Raw genomic sequence first — 23,841 nt, forward strand, 5'->3', positions numbered from 1 at the left:
TTAGTTGTCAAATTCTGTTAACTCAGCCAGAGATAGGCCCCCAATCGTAACTGTTAGTACTATACAAGCACGTGTTTATTTTTACCTGGTTGTCCATCACAACCAAACAGGAACTAGCTAGTATTCAGCAGTAAATATTAAAACAGAAAGCAATACAGAGTGTCAGGTTTGGCAAGCTATTCCTTTAGCATTGCTTTTCAAATCATTAAGCCTGTCAAAGATACACTTCCTTTATTAAGCAATTTCCTGTCTTAAAGGACAACCACGGATGTCCAGAAGACAAGAGATGTAATTCTGTTCCACCTCTACTATGTCATTTTAGAAAGCCACCTTTGTTAAGAGACTGACTGCCACACTTCTGTAGTCCCCTAAAAGAACTTCCAAGCATGTCAGATTGTTGTTGTGTTTATATGTTTAAGGAAAGACAAGAATATAGGTGAAAAAGTACTAGGCACTGCCAGTTTTACTAACCTGCACTGGGTAGCAACAAGAAAACCAACAGAACAAAAAATATTCAGGAGTATAAAAATAAGATCCTGCTCCTCAATCTAAAGATTCCTGCAGCACTATAAGGAGGTGTCCAAACAAGAAATGGGTAAATACAAGCTCTACGTACATGTTAAAAGAATTGTTGTAAGAATTCCCCAAGACCAGAATGTCTACTATGTGAAGTAGATTAAAAATATCACTCTGAAAACCTACTCTATTAGTATACAGAGTATCAAGGAAGTTGATTACAGAATTGTTTCAGCACAATTCTCAGTGGAGGGGCAATCTAGGTTCTTATAAGGGTCAGGGGCTGTGCATCAGGAATCTGCTGGCTACAACTGTACTCCAACAAAGCTTGAACCAGCACAGTCTTCACTCAGGACAGACAGGCCCTAAGCAAGCATCAGTTTCTCACAGCAGCCGCAATTTCGAAACAAACAAGAATTAACCTATGTTGTAAGAGTACAATTGCCTAAAACCATCAGAATTAGTTGACAGCAATTCACCATTTTGCAATATTATGTGTTTATAACAGTATCAACAGTTCTGTTAGTTTGAGCAGATGTTGCTTTGCACAAACCTGAAAGACTTCAGTGAAGTAGCTCCCAAACCAGCTGTTTTAATGCCCAGAAACAGGGTTAGAAGCCCAAACATTTCAGAACTGTTAAGTCTACCAAATATGCATGGACACTTCAACTTGGTATTGGAGGATGTGTCTTGCTCCTTACTGAGGCTTATTTTATGTCTGCTTTGAGTTTGTATGCCCAGCCACATGCAGAACAGGAACTCTGTTCCATACAAAACCCCCTCAGTGCTGCTGTGGGTTATTTTTCACTTTAGTAAGACCATGTCAGAATAATTTGCTGTGCTACTGCTCGCAGTCAGTGTCCTCTGGAAACGAAATAAGAATTAAATGAACAGAATTCCAAATAAAATACTCTGCACTTGTACCTTCTCTAGGAATTAACAGATTCTTTGGAAATGCTGTCAAGATGGCTAGAAACACCTTCTTACCTGACTGCATAGTCAAGTCCATTTTTTGTGGCTGATACATCAATGGACTGTCTTCATTTAATGGAAGAACACATTTCTGAACAAACCTCTTTCTTGCAGTTTGATTATGAATCTTTTGAGGAGAAATATCAGGATTCCTCTCTTCTCCTAACCTCTTATTTTTCAGGAGTTCTATCAGTGTAAGTGACTGATTTTTTTTTTCATTATGTAGTACTGCTTTTGTTTCATCACATTCATTTAGGAAACTCAGCCCTTCTTCCTCTGATGCAGACACAGATGTATCTTCAGTCTTTAGGCCATTATGGTATGCTTCAAGAGGTATAACATTCTGAGATAAAAAGTCATCATTTGATGCAAATTTCTGAGCAACAAACGGTCTGGGAATAATGCGGCGACTGTTCAAAGCCTTTAGGATTTTTTCATACTTCTCTTCATTCTGCATCATCTCATTCAGAACACAGATTGGAGACTTGTGTGCGTCCCACTTGGTTTTGCCAAGCCTCTTCAGGTGTCCTCGCACATGATTAGACAATCCAATTTTAGTATCGAACCAGCCTCCACAGAGCTGACACGTATGCTCAGAGGAAGTTTCAGACTTCTCAATCGCTACAAAGGAAACAATAATAATGTTTTTTGACAACTACAGGCAGTGAGACATCACAACTGCAAATCACGACGACGAGGGGCTTTACAACAAGATAAAGCAAGTCTTGCTTAGTGCTCAGTAAATCCCTTTGTCCCCTTTACTGTATACCCAAATTAAAAACCAAAATAAAACACAGAACTCCCCCAAACTTACCTTTTCTAACACGTTTAACAGGAGTTCCTGTTCCAGTTCTTTTAAAATGCTGCATTTTGTCACTTGTGGCTATCTGTTCTGGTGAAACAACATGACGGGCTTCATAGCTTAGTCCAGCTCTGTGAAGATGTCCTCTGACATGATTAGACAATCCAACACCTGTTTCAAAGGTTGCTGGACAGTATGGGCAGGACTTCTTTTCAAGCGACAAATCAGTCCAATGGAAAACTGAATTATGCTTTGGCAACGCTGATCCTACATTTTCTAAATTCTGAGGATCATGCAAATCATGCAGGAAGTTACTACCGTCAGCATCTTCATAATACTCAAAATAAAAGCCATCATTCTGCTCATAACTAAGTGAAGATTTATCACCAGCTTCATGATCTTCCATTTTACCTTTGAATATGGGGAATAGGTTTACATGCTCCTGATTAATATCACTGTAAGATTCATCCTCCACAGACTGTGTAGTGTAATCACATAGTTCAACATTATCCCATGAACTTTCATCCTCCGTTTCATAGCTGTCTTTTTTTTCATCAGAGTTAAGTTTCTGTAAAACAACAACAGTCATTTTATGCAGAAAATCTGGATAGCAATCCAAATCATCTCCTTTAACAGAGCCTTCCCTCTTGGATTCTTTAACCACTCTCTTTACAGCTACACGCCTACGAGCTTTACAGCCTTCTGCCCTTTTGCAATCAAGATTATCTGAATCCATGTAAAAACAATTATTACGGGGACTACTTGATGAGGAAAATAAATGTAAAGAACTGACAGAGTTGGACTCTTCCTTTTTTAAATGCAAAGGATAAGAGCCACTAGATTTTTTTATCATCCTGTAGTTTTCATATTTGTGCCTATACAAATTATTACCACGTGCTTTGACACTAGCTTTCTGCTTTGCTGCTTGATGAAAATACTTAGGTTTCTGGTCAATGCTATTTCTAATCAAAAAGGTCTTGTTTGTGGAATTTAGATTGCACACACTTACAGATGTCTGTGAAACGCTTTTCCGAGCCTTCTGTATCCTGTAGGGCCTCTTGTGAAGTTTTGCGAAGTTACTGGACTGTGAAGTAGAGCCAAATGATCTTTTTACATCCTGTTTTAAAACAGAGTTCTTTGGAAAAGTAGAAGATTGTTTGATCAACTGTTTTGTCCTGCTACCGAAATCTAAAGATTCTTCTATGATGCTGCCTTTTCTTTTGTCTAGTCTAAGATGGCTACCAAAGGGATCAATGCATGACGCTGGGTGCAAATATTCCATGTGTTTTTTTAAAATGCTTCTAGTTGATGTAGAAAAAGGACACATCTTACACATATACGTTGATGACTTTTTTGAGGATCCTAAATAGGGATCTTTCAAGGACGCCTTTTTCTGCGTTTTCCTCTGGGACATGTCGCTACCGATAATAGAACATTTGACTACTGCTCCATGAGCAATCCCTCGATGGCATTCCAGTTCATTTTCTGTCACAGCCATGAAATTGCATTCCTCACAGCAATAGTATCTTTTATCTTTTTCATGGGTCTTTGCATGCTGCACAAATGTTTTGGGACAATTGGTACCAAATACACACTGTGGGCACTGTAACCGTGCGCTCCTACCCTCATCCTGAAGTTCTTTCAGCTCACGGATTTCTTCCATCAGTTTCTGCCTTCTTTCCTGGTGAATTATCATATGTTTAAGAAGTGAATTGCGATCTCGAAATGTCCTTCCACATTCCCTACACGCATAGGGCCTGGGGACATTGAGATGACGGAAATGACTGTTCCCATCTAAATGGTACATCATATGCCTATGCAGATGCTTCTTCTCCCTAAAATTCACATTGCACTTTGTACAGGGATAAAAGGATGGTTCATCAGTACTGAAAGTGGATGGTGATTCAGATTCATCCTGTTCACATTTATTTTGTAAAGTATTGGTAAGAAAAGTGCTAGTGTGAACAGGAGAAGTATCTTCTGCACAGTTACTAGCAGGACTGTAAATGAGCTGCTGGATAGCATCAACAGCTTCCAGCTCTTCATCTGGGGATTCAGGCTTTACTTTACTCAATGAGTATTTTTGTGGTTCTACCATTTGCAGCTCCTCATTCTGCTCTAAAAAGTCAACATTTAACAGTTTTGATTTACTAGGAATACAACTGGTATCACCAAAACAGTCCTCAGTATAGCGTGTTATTTTACTAACATCCATTTTCCTTTTCCGTTTTTTTTCTAAGCCTACTTTACAGTGAATGGGAGACTTCTCTATTGTGTCTTCATTTGTCATCAGAAACTGGATAAACTCTTTTTGTGGATCCCAGCTGGGATCACACCCCGATCTGAAACCACCTGTACCTGAGGAAATGCCTGTTAATGTATCGACACAATCATCTTTTACTAGTAAATTTTTATCATCCTCACAAACTTCTACTTGGCCTATTAAAGTGCTATCTACACTATTTCCTACTGATTTCTGTGAATCACAACCAATTGAAGCAGAGGTAGGTAGATTTTTAATGGAATGAGTCAGGTTCTTAGCATGTGCTACATCAGGTAACAAAAATAAAACTTGGTGCTGATTTGATTTCTGTGTTGTACTCTTTGCAGGCAGCTGAAGATCATGAACCACTGTCAAAGTTGAGCAGGAATCTGTGTGATGACCTACAGACTGTCCAGTGGTTAATGAAACACTGCCTTTATTCATAATGGAAGTCTTAGCTGAGGTGGAGTGTGAAACTGGTCCATTAACAGCAGTTCCTCTAGACAAGATAAAGTTTTCGTTAGAAACAGTAGGAGCACCAGTGTGTATAAATAGAGAAGCCTGGCCTCCACTTAAGGCTTTTTCAGATCCGTCCCTTGACAGCTCCTCAGGCAGAGTCAATGTATTGTTCTGAAATGACGTGTCGCTCTCTTGTGGTTTAAGAATGCCACCTTCTTCCTCAGATATGAAATTATCATCACAGAGGATTTCTTCTTCTTCTTTAGCACCAGTGACTTCAGTATTTATCTCTAAATCATCCATATTGCTGGTCTGTCCATTAAGTATATTTACACTAAAAACCAAACAAGAACAGAATCAGGCAATCACAGAAATGAATACCGCTAATTTTAATTGACAGCCTTCTTTACACTGTAATCTAAAAATATGTTTTGAACTTGTTAGAAATGTATTTTTTTCATTTAGGATATTCAAGATGTTTAAAAAAATCAGTACTGCAATTATAAAAATTACCTATACATATATTGTACTAATAACCATACAGCAAACTAGCGACTGCCCAGTACCCCAGTTCAAAAACACCTACATGCAAGCAAGATGGGGGAAATGAGATTGTCAAAGACTTGTGCAAATATATTCTACATATATATTAACATAAACAGAGTTTAGTTTAGTTTAGTTTTAGAAGTAAAACAAGTTCAGAGTAAAGGCTACTCAGATACCTACTAGACATCTTAGTGTTTTGTTTGTTTGCTTTTTAAACATACCTCCCTTTAGGACCTACAAAACTAAAATAATCTCTAAGTATCTCAAGGTAGCACTTTTTTTCATAGTGCTTGTATACAACTGACCTGATGCTATACATAAGCCTGAGGAAGTGCTTGCTTTGGTATTAAAAGAGGAAGCTAAGCTGACTTCGAACATCTGATTACTGATAGAGACATAGCAAAGGATCAAACTCACTGAAGAAATCAAGTCTTCCCATTCCTTTCTTACAAAAGGGCTCTTCTTGCTTTAAAATAAGTCAAATCCTGCTTATAAGTCCCGTTTTAAATTATAATCAAATAAGCCAGCACATTTTCAAAGGTGCACTCCCTTTCCACCCCACCCCCCCCCAAATTAGAATTATATAATTAGGATTTATCTACCAGAAAAAATGTTGAATCCAGAGCATGACAATAACACCATCCATTAATACTGAGAACTACTACATATTAATTGCCTCTAGGAGACCTTGTGTATGTAAGTATGTCTTTCTACAAGTGACTTACATTCATACACAAAAGCATCTACCCAATGCTTAGTGAGCACAAAGGAACTGCCTCCATATGAAAATCAGTATATAATAAACTGGAGCGTGAACTTCAGTTCTACCCTGGCATTTACCTCTTATACAGAACCTTAGAACACAGTTAGCATAAGGCATTAAAACACCCATCCAGGAGCCAGAAACATCCATATTTTACAGAAATCACATCTTTTACCCTTAAAGAGTACTACTTGCTTTGATCTTTTGGGGGATTTGATTCCTGCCATCACATACTCAGTTTCAGTTACTAATTAACATTTTTAATAGATCTCAGTTAAAAGGAGTCATTACCTAGACTCTCTGAATTAAGATGTTACAACTCACAAGTAATATCCATGGCTCCCTGCAATGGTCCTTCATCGAAATTAAGGATAATCACTCTTGACATCCTTTTTTCCTAAGGAGAGAAAACAACCTGGTTAAACGACACCACTTTCACCTCTGTATGTCACACTCTAAAATAAATCCAGCATTTGTATTAGTTTTTAAATTCAACATTATGACAGCTATTCACACAATTCAAAGCTAGCTATGGCCTCATGGCAATTCTCTGTTATTGCGCTTGCTTTGTTCACAACTGGCAAAAGGACAAAACAAATGCTTTAACCTCCTTTACATTTGTAAAACCTAAGCCTGAATGTAATACAATTTATTTACTATTCTGAAGAAAAAATATTGAGATGGGTCATTTTCTACCATAATAAAGACTTCCAATAAGATCACATTCAAAGCTATCACCGTAAAATGGTGATAATGCACTACCCAGCAGGAGTCTTTACATCACGTACACAAGTTAAAAATGGGCAGTGCAAACGTGCACTAAGAATCAGTAATGCGTAAGTCAAAAGAAGCGAAACCTCCAAGGATGCACAACAGCCCCATCAATTTTACAGCTGAACTGAGTGAGCTTCACACAGTATCATGCAGCAAAGTATAAACATGGTCACAGAAAGTTAAGAAATTTAGTAAGACAGTTTTGCCTAAAAGACGTGTGTTTTCCTTGTTCTATTACTGCAGAGGTAGACAAATATATGCTCAGTCAATCTGAGAGCCTGTATTAGCTTTTCCCAACAGGAAGCAATGTTGCTAACGAAGTGGTAAATTCAGTGTTAATGAGTGGCTTCACTGTTACCACCTCTGAGGTAAAACCTTCCACGTTCCAAGTTCCACCCATCTGTTCTGGTGTGAGGGGTTCAGGGGAAGAACAGACGCTTCCCATTTAAAGCAAGTTCACTACTACCCCCTGAACAGCAGGGAGGCAAACTGAGAATATCGTGCCTGCTTGGAGGCTGCAATCCTCATTATCAGAATGGCTCCTGAACACTTTTCACAGGTTTATGTGATGAAGACAAAACCATGTTGCTCTTCATACAAAACCATACTGATGCTAAATATTAGTGTTAAAGCTTCCATTAAAACGGCGGCTGGGGCACCATACGATCACCTTTAAACGGAGACTCTCTTCAGAGTTATCATGAGCAGTATCTAAAACATTACACTGTGCAATCTTGTAAGAGACTCGCTTCCATACTGTGTATTTATGGAGATTGTGAACTATTCCATATGGATCTGATTAGAAGTCTTCTCTGGTAATCAGCTGTTCCTACAAGATTTCAATCTTTGAATGAAGCCTGAAATGCTTACTGTATCAATAATATCTCTAAAGTTTTATTAATTTTCTACTAATTGTCATACTTTTCCAGGTATCAGGGTGGTACAATTCACTGTTTTACGCGCATGACAACAAGAAGAAAACAGTTTTAACAGTGTGGTACTAAGAAAGCACATAAAATGACAGTAATTTAGTCTTATGATGACACCTAGCCAAGATGCAATACTTCATTTACGTTATCTGTTCCATGTGTAGAAATTTATTCAGGAACAATGATAGGTGTAACTAGACACATGTAAGAAAATATTTTGTATAATCCTGTAATTTTGGGGGAAACATTATGATCTAACTCATATCACTGAGGAAGTGCAACACCCAAACTGAAACACTACCTAACACAGTAATTAATCCTTCCTTAGTGTACTTGAAAAACTAAACACTGAGATCAAACTTAAAATTTGCTGTGAATAGTGTTTGTTATATCCTCTACCAGGGCAAACATCATACAATTATTTAAGCACTTTAGTGCTATATACCTAAGACACATGAAGTGTAAAAATGCCAATGTTTAAAAAGCCAACACAAGCACACACAATCCCAGGTTCATACCTTTGAAACATACTTTATCTAAAAGGCCAGGCCAAATTTAACTCAGTTATGTCAGGTAAGCCTAGAATGACCATAGTGCAGTTAACAGCGTTATTCCTGGTTTACATGATACACTTTATTATACAGAAACGAATTCATATTCAAAAGCAGAAAACAATCAATTACTCAGCCAAGACACATTCCACCCTGTTTAATTAAGTACTTTTAAATTTACATAATTTTTAATATTGGTTTTCTTCATAAAGTATCAGTTTTTAAAATCATAATGAGTTCTTCAGATATGACTGCCTGTGGCCAGATAGTCTAAGCATCAAAAAAGTGTAAGGTCAGATCTATCTTCAAGCTGACAGATCAGAATTTAAATGCTTTAAGCTAATCTTATTGTCTCAAAAATCTTGAACATCAGTATTTTTGCAAACTATCAGCACTTGCTATAACACCCTTACTACACTACATCTTGAGGTTACTACAGCAGAAATGAGGTGATAATTGCATATTAACATAATTATTCGGCAATCCCTCTGAGCAAGCTTCCTGGGTCACTCAGTAATTTAGATTAGATGCAACCTTCCTGTCATCAGATCTATGCTGCCCACTTTCTGTTCATTAAGAATTCTTTTTGATAGAAATGTACTTAATTTCATTGTTCTATGTACCTTATTAATCGTATTTATTACAAGTAGGTTTACAGCATCTCCAAGTTCTTATTCCAAAGCGTCAACGTTTGCTACATAACAGGGTCACACACCAAATTAAGAGTACTGTTTCATGTAATACTAGTTCATTAAAGCTTACATTCCAGTGGTACACTGTTGCCTACAAGCAGTTGTAGTTAGACATCTGTCAGTTTCTGTTGCAAAAAAGCCTGCCTTATTTTACAAGGACTTAGAACAGATTTGAAAGCATACCAGAGCTGAAAAATTAACATGGAAAAAGTCGGTGTAGTTTGTGAAAAGCATTAAGTGCTTTTATGTGTTTTGGTATCAGGTTTCTCATTAAATTCACAAAAATGCTCAAATTAGCTAAAAGAGCAAGTATTAAGTAGGATAAAAATTCAGAAGCCATCTCCTAAATGGATTGAACTTAACCAGTTTAGTTAAAATAATGAAGAAATACAGCATCTTTCAGCAGCGTTGTCATGAAGGTAAAAATATACTTATCTTTTGCTAAGTAACTCCTCATAAATCAAATTCTTTAAGCAGATATGTGAATAACCAGGACACTCAAGGGATTATTCAAACATTTAGGAATCAGGAAAGGTGTTTCACATTTGCACTGTTCCCATTTAGACTTTTTTCAAGATTTTGTTATGTAGATAGAGAAAACGAACAAAACCTATAATATTATTTACAAGCATTCCTGTAATAAAGCTTTCTCAAATGACACATTATATTAAAGGTGATGGAACCAAAGTCACAGATTTTTAGGCATCAAGCAGCAGACCACAGAGAGCTTAAGCACATCGTGGCACAGGACTAGAGAGGCATCTCCTTCCATTTTGCCCCATTACACAGTCATGGAGCTTGCTTCAAAGGTGAGATGTTTAAAAACCTTTGGAAAATGAAGGTTTGTACAGAGTAATAGAGGAACCAGTAGCGTATTAGCATAAACCAGCCATATCTTGAGAAAAACAAACAAGAAACCCAAGTTAGAACACAGCTGCACATTATTTTTGCCTCTTCCATACAGTAACGCACACAGCTCACACTACCTGAGTTTTGGATGTTATCTGGCAATATGAATACCCAAAGTCAATAAAATCACAATACTTTGATCATTAGAATACCTATTTTCCACTTTTTCTCCTTTCAAAAGCTATCCGGATCCACTCTTCAGATGGAAACAGAACCGTAAAACCTGACAGCTAGTGGAGTCAGCGACCACCATGCCTTCCTCCAGCTTCTATTTGTGCCTGCAAATTGAGGTGTTGAAAATACATTCCCTTCTGCACAGCAGAGACGCTATTTGCAGACTGCCTTGCTTAGCTTTGAAACCTACAAATTCACCTCAACACTTCTGAGGTTTCATGAAAACCTCCGTAGTAAGAGACAGCTTAATACGCACAACACCATGACTACTGCCCTCCCACAGCTACTTTCCATACAAGCATAGGGTTATTAATATAACTACAGTCTGAGGAGTTCCATTGAACTTAATTATCTTCAATTCACATCCACAGCTGTTCACATGAAAACATAAACTGGAAATTCTCATAGCTAATCAAGACTCTCGTATTTTTAAAGCACCAAGAAAAATTACTGATGCCACACTATGAAGTTACGTTATTCCTAAATAAAGAAACACAAAGTTATTGCCTCCCCCAGTCTAACGTTTTGCTATACTGTTGAAAGATTCCCTGACTTGTCAACAGCTATGTAGAAGAAATCGACTGAAGAGAAACTGAGTTACAGAGGAGTCACCACACACAAGCAGCCTGTCTTTTCAGGAAGGTTATATTCAGGAACAGATCTGAAACACACTTCTCAAAGTTCATTTACCTTCAAAAGCTGTGTATCAGGTACTAAGGAAACAAAATAAACTTCCCTTAAATTTCAGAAACTTTGCTTCTGGTCTAGAATGTTGAAAGAGTGATACTTTAACAGCTCACATGTGAAAGGAAGCAGTATACAACTGAAGAATGAAATTATAGGAGAGAATCCCATTACTGCCACCAACCATTCTTAATCTTATTCCTCTAATATTGATTTGCTTGGGAAAATAAACCAGTTTGTCACAACAGGGTGCATCATGCTAAAATTCAATACTGCAATCAATAAAATAAATTACAATACAATTTAAGTGTCAAAAGAATCAGATGTATAACTTTTAAAAAATACTCTTGGAAGTGCTAACACAGCAGTTTAAGGTGGTTTCATTGGTAAAGACTTTTCAATGTGAGTTAGGTAATTTCTAAAAGATGCCTACCCAGTACAAAAGAAGCATGACTTTGAATCTGGTAACTGAAGAACAGTCACACATTGTCTAGCAATTCACAGGTTCCGTAACTCCCCCCAGCACTCCAGAACCCTGTTCACAGAGGAAAGCCACGTACTTAAATCTCCACGGTCCTGCAGCTCTTCGTCTAGTCTGGATTTCTAGTAGTGTGATCTAGTTTGACTTGCAGTGCCATTAGTTTCTACTAAAGATGAGAACTACAGTGTGAGTTTTCCTCAATGCAGACATACATGACTTCGCAGCATTCCAGTAAGAGACAGAAATGTAAAAAATACAGATTTAAAGCTCTGTGATAAGACACACTATTTCTCCCCCCAAATGCACTTTTACATGCAGAGATAATTTATCTCAATCTCACATGCTCACACAATTTTTCTCTCTAAAGAAGCTAAATGTTTGAGAAAACACCTTTCATCCTTTTCACCACCATTACCTGTGTTTTTCAGCCAAATGTATTCTTAAGTCCCAAGTATGGTACTAAAAATTGCTTTTATCCAGACATGATACAAGTAGTTTAGTTTATTAACCACCAGAACTACAAAACAAGAAGGTTTTTTCCTCATTACAGTCTATAAAGAAAAATCCTTATTGTGAGACAGTTTTTTTATCTGGCTGCCAAAAAATTAAGGGTTGTGATCAGCAGTACAAAGTATAGCCCGTGGCCAGTAACTGGAGCTATAAACTGGGGTCAGTACTGGTCCAACACTGTTCAGTATCTTCATTGATGATGTGGATGACAGGGCAGAAGGTACCCTGAGCAAGTCTGCTGATGACACAGCTGAGTGGAGCAGCTGAGTGGGCTGTGCTGCCATTCAGATGGACCTCAACTGGCTGGAAAAATGGGCTGACAGAAACCTCATGAAGTTCAACAGAGGAAAGTATGAAGTCTTACACCAGGAATAACCCCATGCAAAAGTACATGCTGGCAAGCAGCTTTGCAGAGAAGTACCTGGAGTTCCTGTTGGACAGCAAGCTGAACACAAGCCAGCAACATGCCGTGTGGCAAAGGAGGCCAATAATACCCCGCGAGGAGTGCTGCCAGCACACTGAGGGAGGTGAGCCTTCCCCTTTACTCAGCACTGGTAAAGCTACATCTGGAGTCATGTGTCCAGCTCTGGGCTGCCCAGTTCAAGTGAAATATGGAGCTATTGGACAGGGTAAAGAAAAGGGCCACGAAGGCAACTATGAGACTGGAGCATCTCATATCAGGGGAGGTTGACTGACTTCGACTCTTCAGCCTGGAGAAGACAAGGCTCAGTATGATCTCATTAACACAGTATCATAGAACAAGTTGGGTTGAACATGTACAAACATCTGATGGGAAGGTACAAAAAGACAGAGTGAGACTCTTTCCAGTGGTGTTCAGTGATAGGACAAGAAGTAATGGGTGCAAACTGAGATACCTGAGTTTCCATCTGAAAGAAAGGAAAACTTTTTTACTGGGACAGTGATTGGCACATGCTGCTCAGAGAGGTTGTAGAGCCTCTGTCCTTTGAGACATTCAAAAGCTGTCCAGACATGGTTCTGGTCAAACTGCTCTAGGTCACTCACTTAAGGCAGAGGATTGGACAAGATCTCTATAGGTCCCTTCCCATCTCAATTATTCTCTGATTCTGTTTTAGTACACTTTGACACATGGAATCCCAACTCCTGCTTGTGTTACTCCTCTTTAGAGTGCTCCATATGCTCAGACTATCCACCTTTTCCTTTCATTTCAAATACCAGCAATATAGCTACAAGAGTATTTTTATTTTTTTTAACGTTTCCAACCACCAACTTCGGATTTATCATTCAACTTAAGAAAATGACACAAAAATAATTAGGTATATAACAGAAGTACATTCTCTCTATCCCAAGTTATATAGAACACATTCACAGCAAAACTATAGCTTGATGCCCCTCAATCTTCTCTCTCTCTTCCAGTGCTGCTGTTTTCCAGAGTTGTCTCACTACATAAAATAATATTACCAGTAAGTAATATTATCACACTCAAATGCATTTCCCAAGTCACACCTCGTTTTCTATTAGTATTTCTACAATTCAGGACTTTCCACAGGATGTATCCTTCTTCTATGTCACAATTTATTTAGATGCCTTCTTGACATGTCACATCTCAGAGGGGCCTAAGGATGCTGGATTCTCAGCGTCGGCTTTTCAGGCAAGACAGCAATACTTCCTCCCCACAGAACCCACTCCTACCAGCAATGCTCTGCTGTAGCTTCAGTCACAGTGAGAGACACACTTCACAAACAGCACATGTTCAGTGCATTCTTCCAGGCTCATACAGTCCTTACATGGGGGATAATACTAAAATGAAAGACTTGCTGTCATTGCAAGATTCTGGTTTAAAGAAAGAGGAAGTAGTCTCAACATGGAGCCAAATGCTGTCAAATTACTGTGCTATATGCTGGAATAATGATTTTCTTTGCAGCAAAGCCAATTTAAAGTACTCCTGCCTTCCTCCACTCCCCCAGGTTCCTTCTTTCACACTTCCAACCATTTCATTATCCAGTTAAAAAAGCTGGGACCCACACGCTGCTGAATCGGCACAACCAAGAAGCAACAACTATGAGTAAAGGCACAAACTTTTAGCAGCTTTCTTGACAGAAAAATCTACTGGAGAACCTTTTCCTAAAACTTATATTAATAAATGAAAAAGTGAAAATGCAGAGAACATTTCAGAAGGCAAAAAAAGCTTTGGCAGTCCTCTATTTAACTGCAAAACACATCCTTATGAAGAACACTACCATGAAGCAAATTTTATGTTCTAAAATTACTTTAAGTACACTGCTCAATCAAAGTAAAATGCTAGAAGTAAATGCTAGAATAATTCAAGTGGGGAATATTAAATACATCACTTGAGAATAGTATTAACTCAAGAAATAGGCTGAAATTACGGATTCTATTAGGCATGATAGCTTGGTTTTCCATAGAGACTTACAAACGCAAATCCTTCCAGTAAGTTAAATAAAAAGTATTCTGATTTCTAAAACACATCACTAACTTTTAGAAATTTTATGACAAATCTACACCCCTTAACCTATAGCTGTACAGAATCAGTCACTTCATCTGCTCAAAAACGAGTCCTTTTGAAGCCAGGTACTGCCACCAAGTGGTGGTGAAATTCTGTATGCAAATCTAATTATTTCCCCACGTGCAGAACACACAGAACTGAAAACGCTCCCTTAGCCACCAAGTGACTATGAGCAATGGCGTATTTAATGTATTTAAAATTCATCAATCAAAGCAAAACCTATGGAATTTTCATATCCAAATCTAAAACCGACTTTCCGTTTAGAACAAAGGTTTTTCCTGCAATTCGGTCTTTTTGTTCAGGCACCTTTTGTGAGAAGCTGGGTAAAGAAATATTTCTTCCAATATATAGCAACAAACTGACTCTAATAATTAGCTGTTTTCCGCAACTGTACAAATCCCCAGTCAACTTTAACTACAAGGTCAAAGAAGTCTTATTTTCACCACAGACCCAAATTTCAGAGAAAGGTGAATTCAGTAACTGAGCAAAAGACCTCTTAAAGTATAAATTTCCAGCCTGTTATTTGGACAAGCTATTCTATGTACTTCTGTTAGCTTTTAAAGATCACAACAGATTGGGAAGGATTTTAGTCAGGTATATTTGACTATTTTTACAGGAATATTTCTCAATTCATTATATTGTTAGTTACCTGCATGAACTAGTGTTAGTCCTACAGACCACAGATGAAAACTTGCATGACAACAAAATGATGCTGCACAATGGATTTACAGTACAGCTTTCTTAAAGACAACATTAAGAACAGTTTAACTTGATTTTATTGAGGCAGATCTTTTAAAACCTTTCAACTTTTGAAATATTCTGATCTTATTTCCTATTAAATAAAAGTTGAAATCCTTTTCATCCAGCACAATTTGAAACACATTTAGCAATTTCTCATGCTTTTTGGCTGGCAACTATTTGTTGTCCATATTTTAATAGCACCACAAATGTTAAGACTTCTTAACTCCTAAAGCATGCTATCCTTCCCAAATATAGAAAGACTACTTGAAATGAACACTCTGTTTTCACTCATTTAATTTAGAACTTTAGTGTAATGAATTATATTAGTGATATTCACTCATCCTTACCAGCAAAGTAGCTCTCATACTCCTCTATATTCTTTCAGTGATCAAGGGTTAAAAACCTAGTAAGACTGAAAGAAGCAGTGCCAGGTTAAGGCCAAAAAACTAGCTTGTTACCTTTTCAGTTTAAGAACAAAAAATTCTGCCAACTTGGAGAAAGATCACTTTTACCGACAAACATGAAATAAAGAGTTTTTAAAAGACCCTAAGCTACATAACTCTGTACATGATCAGATGAACAGGGAAAATTTGCAATTCCATGTGACAAGAAAAGATAATGTCACCCCCCTCATAAATGGTTTTTGTTTATTTTAAAAGTCATCACCATAAGTGATTTAATGGCAGAAAACTCAACTTGATGTTACCAGGGCAATACGAACAAGATGAAAATTGTCTGAGATCCATTGTACGAGCCAAAGAAACACACATCCCACATACTCAAATTTATCCTGTGCAAAATTCTGTACATAACCTATCCTTCTTCAGCATCCACAGTACTATTATTAATTTATTACATCCTCTACTTTTAGGTACAGCAATACATTCAAGACACTTTCTGGAAGAAAGTGTTTTTCCCTGATACCTCAAACGCTTAAAATCTGACCTCACTCTACACACTGTTACAAGGCAAGTCAGCTCAAGCACCTACCTTCTGTCACCTTCTGGTTACACAGAAGCGTGACCCACTATTCTATTAACACACTGAGACCAAGATTATTTTTTCCTTACTTTTCCTCATATTTAATACAAGATAGGTCCTCATATGGAGCTCAGGAGATACAGCCTGGAAGTCAGAAACTTAAAGAATAAAAATTATAGCAATCCCAATAAATCCCACATTCACTGCATACAGGATTTTATACCTGTGTGTTTTAAATAGCAAAAGGTTATTATTTTTAATTTCCAAACCCCAGGATACCATATTTTTTGCATTTGTATTAAAGAACAAAAACCCCAGATCCTTTACTCAAAGAAAACCTACATGGAAAGCACACTGTCAGTCATTAAGAAATACATCCTGGTCAAGTGTACAAGTAAAATGAGTGAATCATTAAATCCCACTTTCAGCTATTGGTTTAAATGACATAAGATTACGCAAAAGGACAAGTTTGCATTCCTTGCTGCCTTTCTCTGAACGTTCTGTGCCATTTTTCAGTCCCAGAACTAGATTAGTACTCAAGAAGCAATACACATAGCAATGCAATGCATCTATGATACACCACAAATTTGTATAACCAGATCTGGTTTTTGTTTTCTTCTGGTTTTTGTTTTGTTCCCTGATAAATGCGTAATATTTGCATTGATTTACTGACTATTCAGTTGTCATCTTTACAGAACTGTCAGAACCTCAAGATCTCCGCCAAGCAATAACAACACTGATCAAACGCCATTACACTGTTTCCATGTATTCTTTTACACATTTTTTCTGCCCTCTTGTTATGTATGCAAGAGCAGAGGCTTTCCCCTCAGAGACCAGCTTTTTTCTATTATACACAGACAACTACCATTAAGACGAAAGGTCTTTGGAGTTTCATTCAGATGATCTCATGCTTAAAGAACATACTCAGTTATTTATATAGACTTCTCAACTAATTTTCTGCATTTAAACCAGTAATGAGATAACAATAAATTAAGAAGAGACAGAACATAAACTGTAAGCATGAAGTACTGAAAGCACGAGAAGGCACAGGGAACAATCTAAATCTTACTGAGAATATAAGTCCCTTCTGTAACCATGATTCTTGTTTTGCACTCATCCTCAGATAAAGTATTTTCTTTTGCAGAGTTGTATTTATTCGTTTTCTCAAAGCAACACATTCCAGAAACTTGCAAAGTCAAGCTAAGGCAGTAAACATCGTCTACATCTGATTATATGCATGCTACAGTAGTACAGCTTACTTTTAATTGTTCATAGTACAGAAGGCAATCCATAATCAAAAGTCCTGAATCAGTTGTACATTATACAAAGGAACAACATTGAACAAAGTGTTGCTTTAAATTCCCCACAAAGCATTCTGCTGTAATCAGTATTTTAAAGTTGACAGCAGTAGCACTAAGAAAAGTCTTTGCAGAGCAGAAGACACAATAGACACGTCTATTTTAAAATGCACATACTACATTTTGGGAGTTAGAACTGGGTGATCCTAAGGACTTTTCCAACCCTAAACATTCTATGATTTTTAAAACTACATCTACAGCTAAAGAACAAGCCCATCTGAGCAAATGGGATCTTACTCTCACCTTTTCAAAACACCAGGTCACCACAAGAAGCTGTATCAAAGATGGCATATTGGTCAAGTAGCAAGCAGGAAACTCGAGAAGCCAGCTTTTGTTTGGTATGGAAGCCTGTGTACACAAGTCCATCATGCCCTGTTTCCACAGCAGAGAATTTACTGAACTGTGGTGCCTTACCTAAAGATACTCTTGAAAGACTCAAGCTAAAACAGACTAAAGCAAACTGGTCCCTGTTACATTTCACAAAATTTAATGGAGAAGAGACTAATATTACAGTTCAAGGTTTTCCTGAAGTAGAATATCAAGTAACATGAAGAGAAACAAAATCTGGGCTAAGTTCTTTTTTTCCTCAAAATAATGCGGGGGTGGGACAAATGCCAAAGTTACAGAACAATTTTCCCAGACTGACACTTTGCATTTGCAAATAGACACCCAAGTTCTACAGCTCATGAGTACCAGCAGTAAATCTTCATAGACTTTTGTCTTTCAAATAGCACCCAGAAGTGTCCCTGAGGGGAAAAAAAATAAACAAAACCCAAACCTAAACTCAAGAGAATTTCATTATTAAAATTTTGAGATGCTATTCTGGTAGCTGGTCAAGTTTCCCACACAGTTATTTATTAATCGAGTAAGTGCAAGTTTAACAGCTGCTTTCACAATGCAAAGTACACTTTCAGTACTTTGAAACCAGGTGGATAATGTGTAGAGGATGAAATTAATTTGAAGTACTCAGCATTTTGGTTCCCAATAGCTAGTAGAATTCCTTGACAGCTTTTTGAGTGTTTAGCAGTATACGCTAATGGACCTAAGGAATTTGGGGTAGGGGGGAAAGAACACCCATTTCCCCCCCCAAGAAAAGCAGCATCCACAAAACTCCTACTCACCTTTGTTTGATTTACATGAAGCTGTGAGATCCACTTCCACATTAAAACAAACCTGCAAAATAAAACAAGAACTTACTGTACAAATACCACTGTTTCCTGCTCATGTTCTAGACTATGAGACAAGACAGACAAAGCACAGAGATAAGAAATTCACAGCTAAACAAGTACTCCATCAGTTTTGTCTCAGTGTAGAAATATCAAAGTTCCAGTGGTCTTCACCCAAATACACATGTAATCTTCAAATAACACAGATGTTGGTACTTCAATTAAAGATCCATCAAGAAATCCTGTCAAATACACACAGGCTATTAAACTAAGTGAGCAGGACAGGAGAAAAGGAGTTACAGGCCAGAAAAGCTCTGCCTTCAAGGTCCCTGGATGGGGAATGAAACACCTAAAGGAAATGGTTACAAATGTTTTTTAAATCTTTCAAGGAAAAATGATGAACATATCCAAGATTAAGTGTTGGACAATTTTAAGCCTGGGCCTCACTACTCCGTTGCCTTTCCTAGGACAAAACTGTGATTATTGTTTTAAGGCTGGCTGGGCCATTTTAAAATCATTACTTACTTTGCCTTCATGAAAGATAATTAAGATTAAATGCTCTAATCTCAGTTTTGCTCATGGATCTTTAACAGAACTAACTATAGAGGGAGTACTTCACTTCCTAGTTGGAGATAATCAGAGTATATAACATTTGGAAGAGACCCCAAAAGTCACTGAAGCTGCAAAAAAGCAAGAATGGATTTGGGTACAGCATCTCTGGGTCTACTTCTAATGAAGACGCAACTACCAGCATAAAGCTTTACAGGGAAGGTTATCTGTACCTAAACCGATGTATGTATTACCAGAAGTAACTATGAAACAGATATCCATCCTCAAATACTGTGGAAGATTCTTTCCCTCAATTTGATCACATGCAGCTTTATGACTCCAAGTTCCCCAGTTAACCTGTAACTGTGTCAAAGCCACCTCCCCAGATTACAAAGAGTAAGAAAAGACAGACCGTTCAAAGAAGTCTTTCTGGCAATATAAAGCAAGTGAAGACAAGTCTCCGAACTCCTTTCCCTAGCCCCAGGATCATTTCTTAAGTACCACATAAACCTGTTGCCTTTATGCATTATTGTTATTCAAAATATATGCTCATTTCTCAAGTAAGATGTACTACAGAAAAAAGTCAAAAATTCTTTAGTCAGCTTTCAGAGTAATGTTCATGTGCCTGGAGAAGCAGAAGTGTTATTTGCAAACAGTAACGGAGCCCTGCTGTGTGTTACAGAAGGTAAATGTAAAGCTACAGTTAAAAACACCCACAAAATACCATGCATGTTTGAAGAGCCATAACACCTTTCAAGAAATGGGATCCAAAGTCTTTACAGGCTTTAACATTATCAAACACTAATATCAGCACTAAACCAGACACCTCAGTAAACCTGTGTGTGCACTTCGTCTGGGGAGAGTCAATCCCAGCCAAACAGTTCTCTCACTGCAGGTAAGAACTACATCAACGTCTTCCTCCCTGCAAAATGATCTCACACCACCACTGTAGCAATTCTCACATCTTCTGAACACTGCAATTAGCTGAACATCAGCAGTAACTGTTCTCAACATAGATTTCATGGCTTGTGATTCAAGTGCAGACAAAATCTTTGCATCAAAGGATTTAGCCCGGACAACTGCAGATCAGTGCGGTAATACAGTTACTCACTCTAACAGCTTTTTCATGAAAACACATTAATTTGGAGCAATCTATTACTCTGTTGACATAAGATGGGAAGTCTTACCCTACACTGCCTGTCTCGAGGGTATGTGCTACTCTTGTACTCACTGAATGTGCTCTGGAGAAAACTTAAATGCAAGTACCCTTTGGTTCATAGGGAGCTCGCAGACCACTTGGGGGATAAATCTTTCCCTAACGCACAGAGGGAAAGAGAAGTGAAGAGAGAAGATGGGCCATTGTAACTGGGATATTGCCTGGCTGAAGGAAAGGTGACAGAAGTCTCACCAAGAAGATGATTGGCAAGCAAACTGCTGAAGCACCAAAGGGCTGGCCACTGCAGCCCTGTGTTACAAACTTCAAAGGGCCCTGCAGAATTAACTCCCCTTTCTGGGGTTTTAAACCCACTTGTGTTCAAAGCTCCACCCTATGGGTGACAGGTCATGCCATGGCATGCAAACGTCTTAATGAAGTCAATGCAATCCACAGAAAGACACCAGATTTTAGCCCAAACTACTGACAGCACTGAGACTCTCACTGCTTAAAGCAATCCAACCTACAGTACTTAAGCAACACTCAACTCTCAAAGGTCATTCTGCTGTCAGAGAAGATTCCTCTCATGCCAGTACAATCAAACTCTAACACCTACCCTTCATTTCAAGGGTGTTGACATTTGGAATAACTGAGCACCTGAAATTCTTTACTATCAGATCCAGGAGGGGTAGCTCTCCAAGACTCCTTAGGGAAAGGTGAAGATTTCAAAATCACAAATGCTTTGGCTCTGATTTTTCTGTCTTAATTCTCATTATTGGAAAAGGAAACAAGAATGAAAGCCAGTCTCCCTCACCAGTAATAAAGACAGCATCAAGAGACTCAAAAGCAGGTAGGAAATATAGTTCCAGAGCATTCACCTTGAGGCCTTGCCACTCAAAAGGGGCCCACAGCAGGTACAAGGACTGCTGTGCAATGGTGAGGCTTCTGATCACTGATAAGCAGCTGCTGTTCTGATAAGGGCAGAGAACAGGAAGAGAAAGAAAACCGCAGTGGTGGAGACGGGAGATATGTCAAGTGTACCCCCAGTGGTGCTAAGGAAACACAGATGGATTCTCACAGGTGAGAATGCTTAAAGAAGCACAAGCATCTCACTCATGGGTAAATAGAATCATAGAATAGTTAGGGCTGGAAAGGACCTTAAGATCATCTAGTTCCAACCCCCCTGCCATGGGCAGGGACACCTCACACTAAACCACATCACCCAAGGCCTCGTTCAACCTGGTCTTGAACATTGCCAGGCATGGAGCATTCACAACCTCCCTGGGCAACACATTCCAGTGCCTCACCACCCTAACAGGAAAGAATTTCCTCCTTATATCCAATCTAAACTTCCCGTTTCAGTTTTAACATGTTACCCCTTGTCCCATCACTACAGTCCCTAATGAAGAGTCCCTCCCCAGCATCCCTATAGGCCCCCTTCAGATACTGGAAAGCTGCTATGAGGTCTCCACGCAGCCTTCTCTTCTCCAGGCTGAACAGCCCCAACTTTCTCAAGTCTGTCTTCATACGGGAGGTGCTCCAGTCCCATGATTATCCTCGTGACCCTTCTCTGGACTTGTTCCAACATTTCCATGCCCTTTTTATGTTGAGGACACCAGAACTGCACACAATACTCCAAGTGGGGTCTCACGAGAGCAGAGTAGAGGCGCAGGATCACCTCCTTCGACCTGCTGGTCATGCTCCTTTTGATGCAGCCCAGGATACGGTTGGCTTTCTGGGCTGCGAGCGCACACTGAAGCAGGCTCATGTTCATTTTCTCATGGATCAGCACCCCCAAGTCCTTCTCTGCAGGGCTGCTCTGAATCTCTTCTCTGCCCAACCCGCAGCTGTGCCTGGGATTGCTTCAACTCAGGTGTAGGACTTGAACTTGGCATGGTTAAACTTCATAAGGCTGGCATCAGCCCGTATTAAGTAGAGGAAAAACAACTGCTCACAATAGTTTCCTAACAGATCTCTGCTAACTGACACATGTACACCTATTTGGGAAAAGACACTTAACCATCTTTAACCACCATGTTCTCCTGGAATGGCTGCAGTCAGGAATGTAATTCATAGAGAAGTTTTTTTGGTGTGGTAAGTTTTTTCTTTTGCTGGTTGGCTGCTCTTAAAGAGACCTGCAATACAAAACAAGCTTTTGACCCTATAGATGAATATGCTTGTGGGAGAAGGAAGGAAGAGGAAGAAACAAAGGGTAGAACAAACTATACTGTCCAAACTACTTTTGCTGGTGTAAGCTGTGGCTAAACAGTGCATTTCACCAGCTTAAGATAAAAACACAGCAAAAAGCTTGCAACTGTAGGCTTGATTTTCAAGTGCTTTCTAGGACTTACAAACTTTGATTAGTTGGTTGAGATGCAGCATTTACATTTATTAGGATATTGCCATCCCAGCATTAAAATCTGCTAAATTCAAAAGGGGGGGGGGGAGGGGGGGGAAACGGGATGATTTCATTCTAATATCTGATGCAGCTCTCATAAATGTCCGTAATCTTACAGAAATCTAACAATTCTAAGAATCAATGCAGGAAAAATCAGCCAGCAGAAAGCAGAGATTACTCTAAGAAAAGGCTATTACAAGAAACCCAGAAGAAGCTCCAGCTAAAATTTTACACACAACTACGAAGGATAAAATCACTTCAGAAAAGGACTAAAAAGGCAAAAGCTTAGTTGACAATAGTATCCTAAATCAGTTAATACAGCTGAAAAGCTGTTTAAATACAAGATATACTGCCATTTTCTTCACAAGTAGTCAGCAATGACCTTGTCTGTACAAAATATAGCTTCCTTCTTTCTGTTTGCAGAAGCTTTGATGCTCTTTGATTTCTATTAAACAGTATAAAAATAACTTCATCTACATTCAGTACCCACAAATATCTAGAACTAACATTCAGTGTAGCTCCATTTAAATCATCACTCAAATGTAAACATGAGGTTTTCTAATACCACAAAATTAACTCCCTTTGAGGATTTGTAGAAGTTCTCTCCATTTATGCTATTCAAACTTCAGCTTAACCAACTGAATTATAAATGCAACAAGGAAATTTACCTAAATTTAATTTGCAAAGGAAAAAATAGAGATCATTCTTCTTACAATAGTTAATGAAAAGCAATCTTCAAGTGCAGGATAACCTACTGAAGCTTGAATTATCCAGAAGTCAAATTAAGCAACAACTTAATACTTCACAATATGAAGAGATAAAATTTAAGTCCTTTTAATGGAGATGCTTCTGACTTCAAAGAATCTTCAGTGAGTGAACAAAAGCAAGCAAGGGACTACAGGAAAGAAGACAGCCTCCTGCATTTTGAATCTCTTGACAGATTTTGAGAGTTATCTGAAATCAG

At 38.4% G+C, this 23,841-nt stretch overlaps 1 protein-coding gene across 10 annotated transcripts in view; it reads right to left on the reverse strand.

The window, feature by feature from the left end:
- The window catches only part of ZNF644 (zinc finger protein 644), an 81,534-nt gene that overhangs the window by 13,084 nt on the left and 44,609 nt on the right, over window positions 1-23,841 (reverse strand). For 5 of the 10 annotated variants that reach the window (XM_062613135.1, XM_062613139.1, XM_062613134.1 and 2 more), the window contains 4 exons: window positions 18,733-18,784; window positions 6,613-6,718; window positions 2,303-5,346; window positions 1,504-2,109 (listed from right to left, as the gene is read on the reverse strand). In XM_062613135.1, coding sequence (XP_062469119.1) covers window positions 1,504-2,109; window positions 2,303-5,315 — 3,619 coding nt within the window. In that variant the 5' untranslated portion in view covers window positions 5,316-5,346; window positions 6,613-6,718; window positions 18,733-18,784. The remainder of the gene's footprint in view (window positions 1-1,503; window positions 2,110-2,302; window positions 5,347-6,612; window positions 6,719-18,732; window positions 18,785-23,841) is intronic. The other 5 variants (XM_062613144.1, XM_062613143.1, XM_062613138.1 and 2 more) reach the window with 4 other exon arrangements.

This window comes from Pezoporus occidentalis, unplaced genomic scaffold (assembly GCF_034315485.1).
Source record: "Pezoporus occidentalis ecotype Australia unplaced genomic scaffold, CSIRO_AGI_Poc_V1 ctg164, whole genome shotgun sequence".
NCBI lineage: Eukaryota > Metazoa > Chordata > Aves > Psittaciformes > Psittacidae > Pezoporus > Pezoporus occidentalis.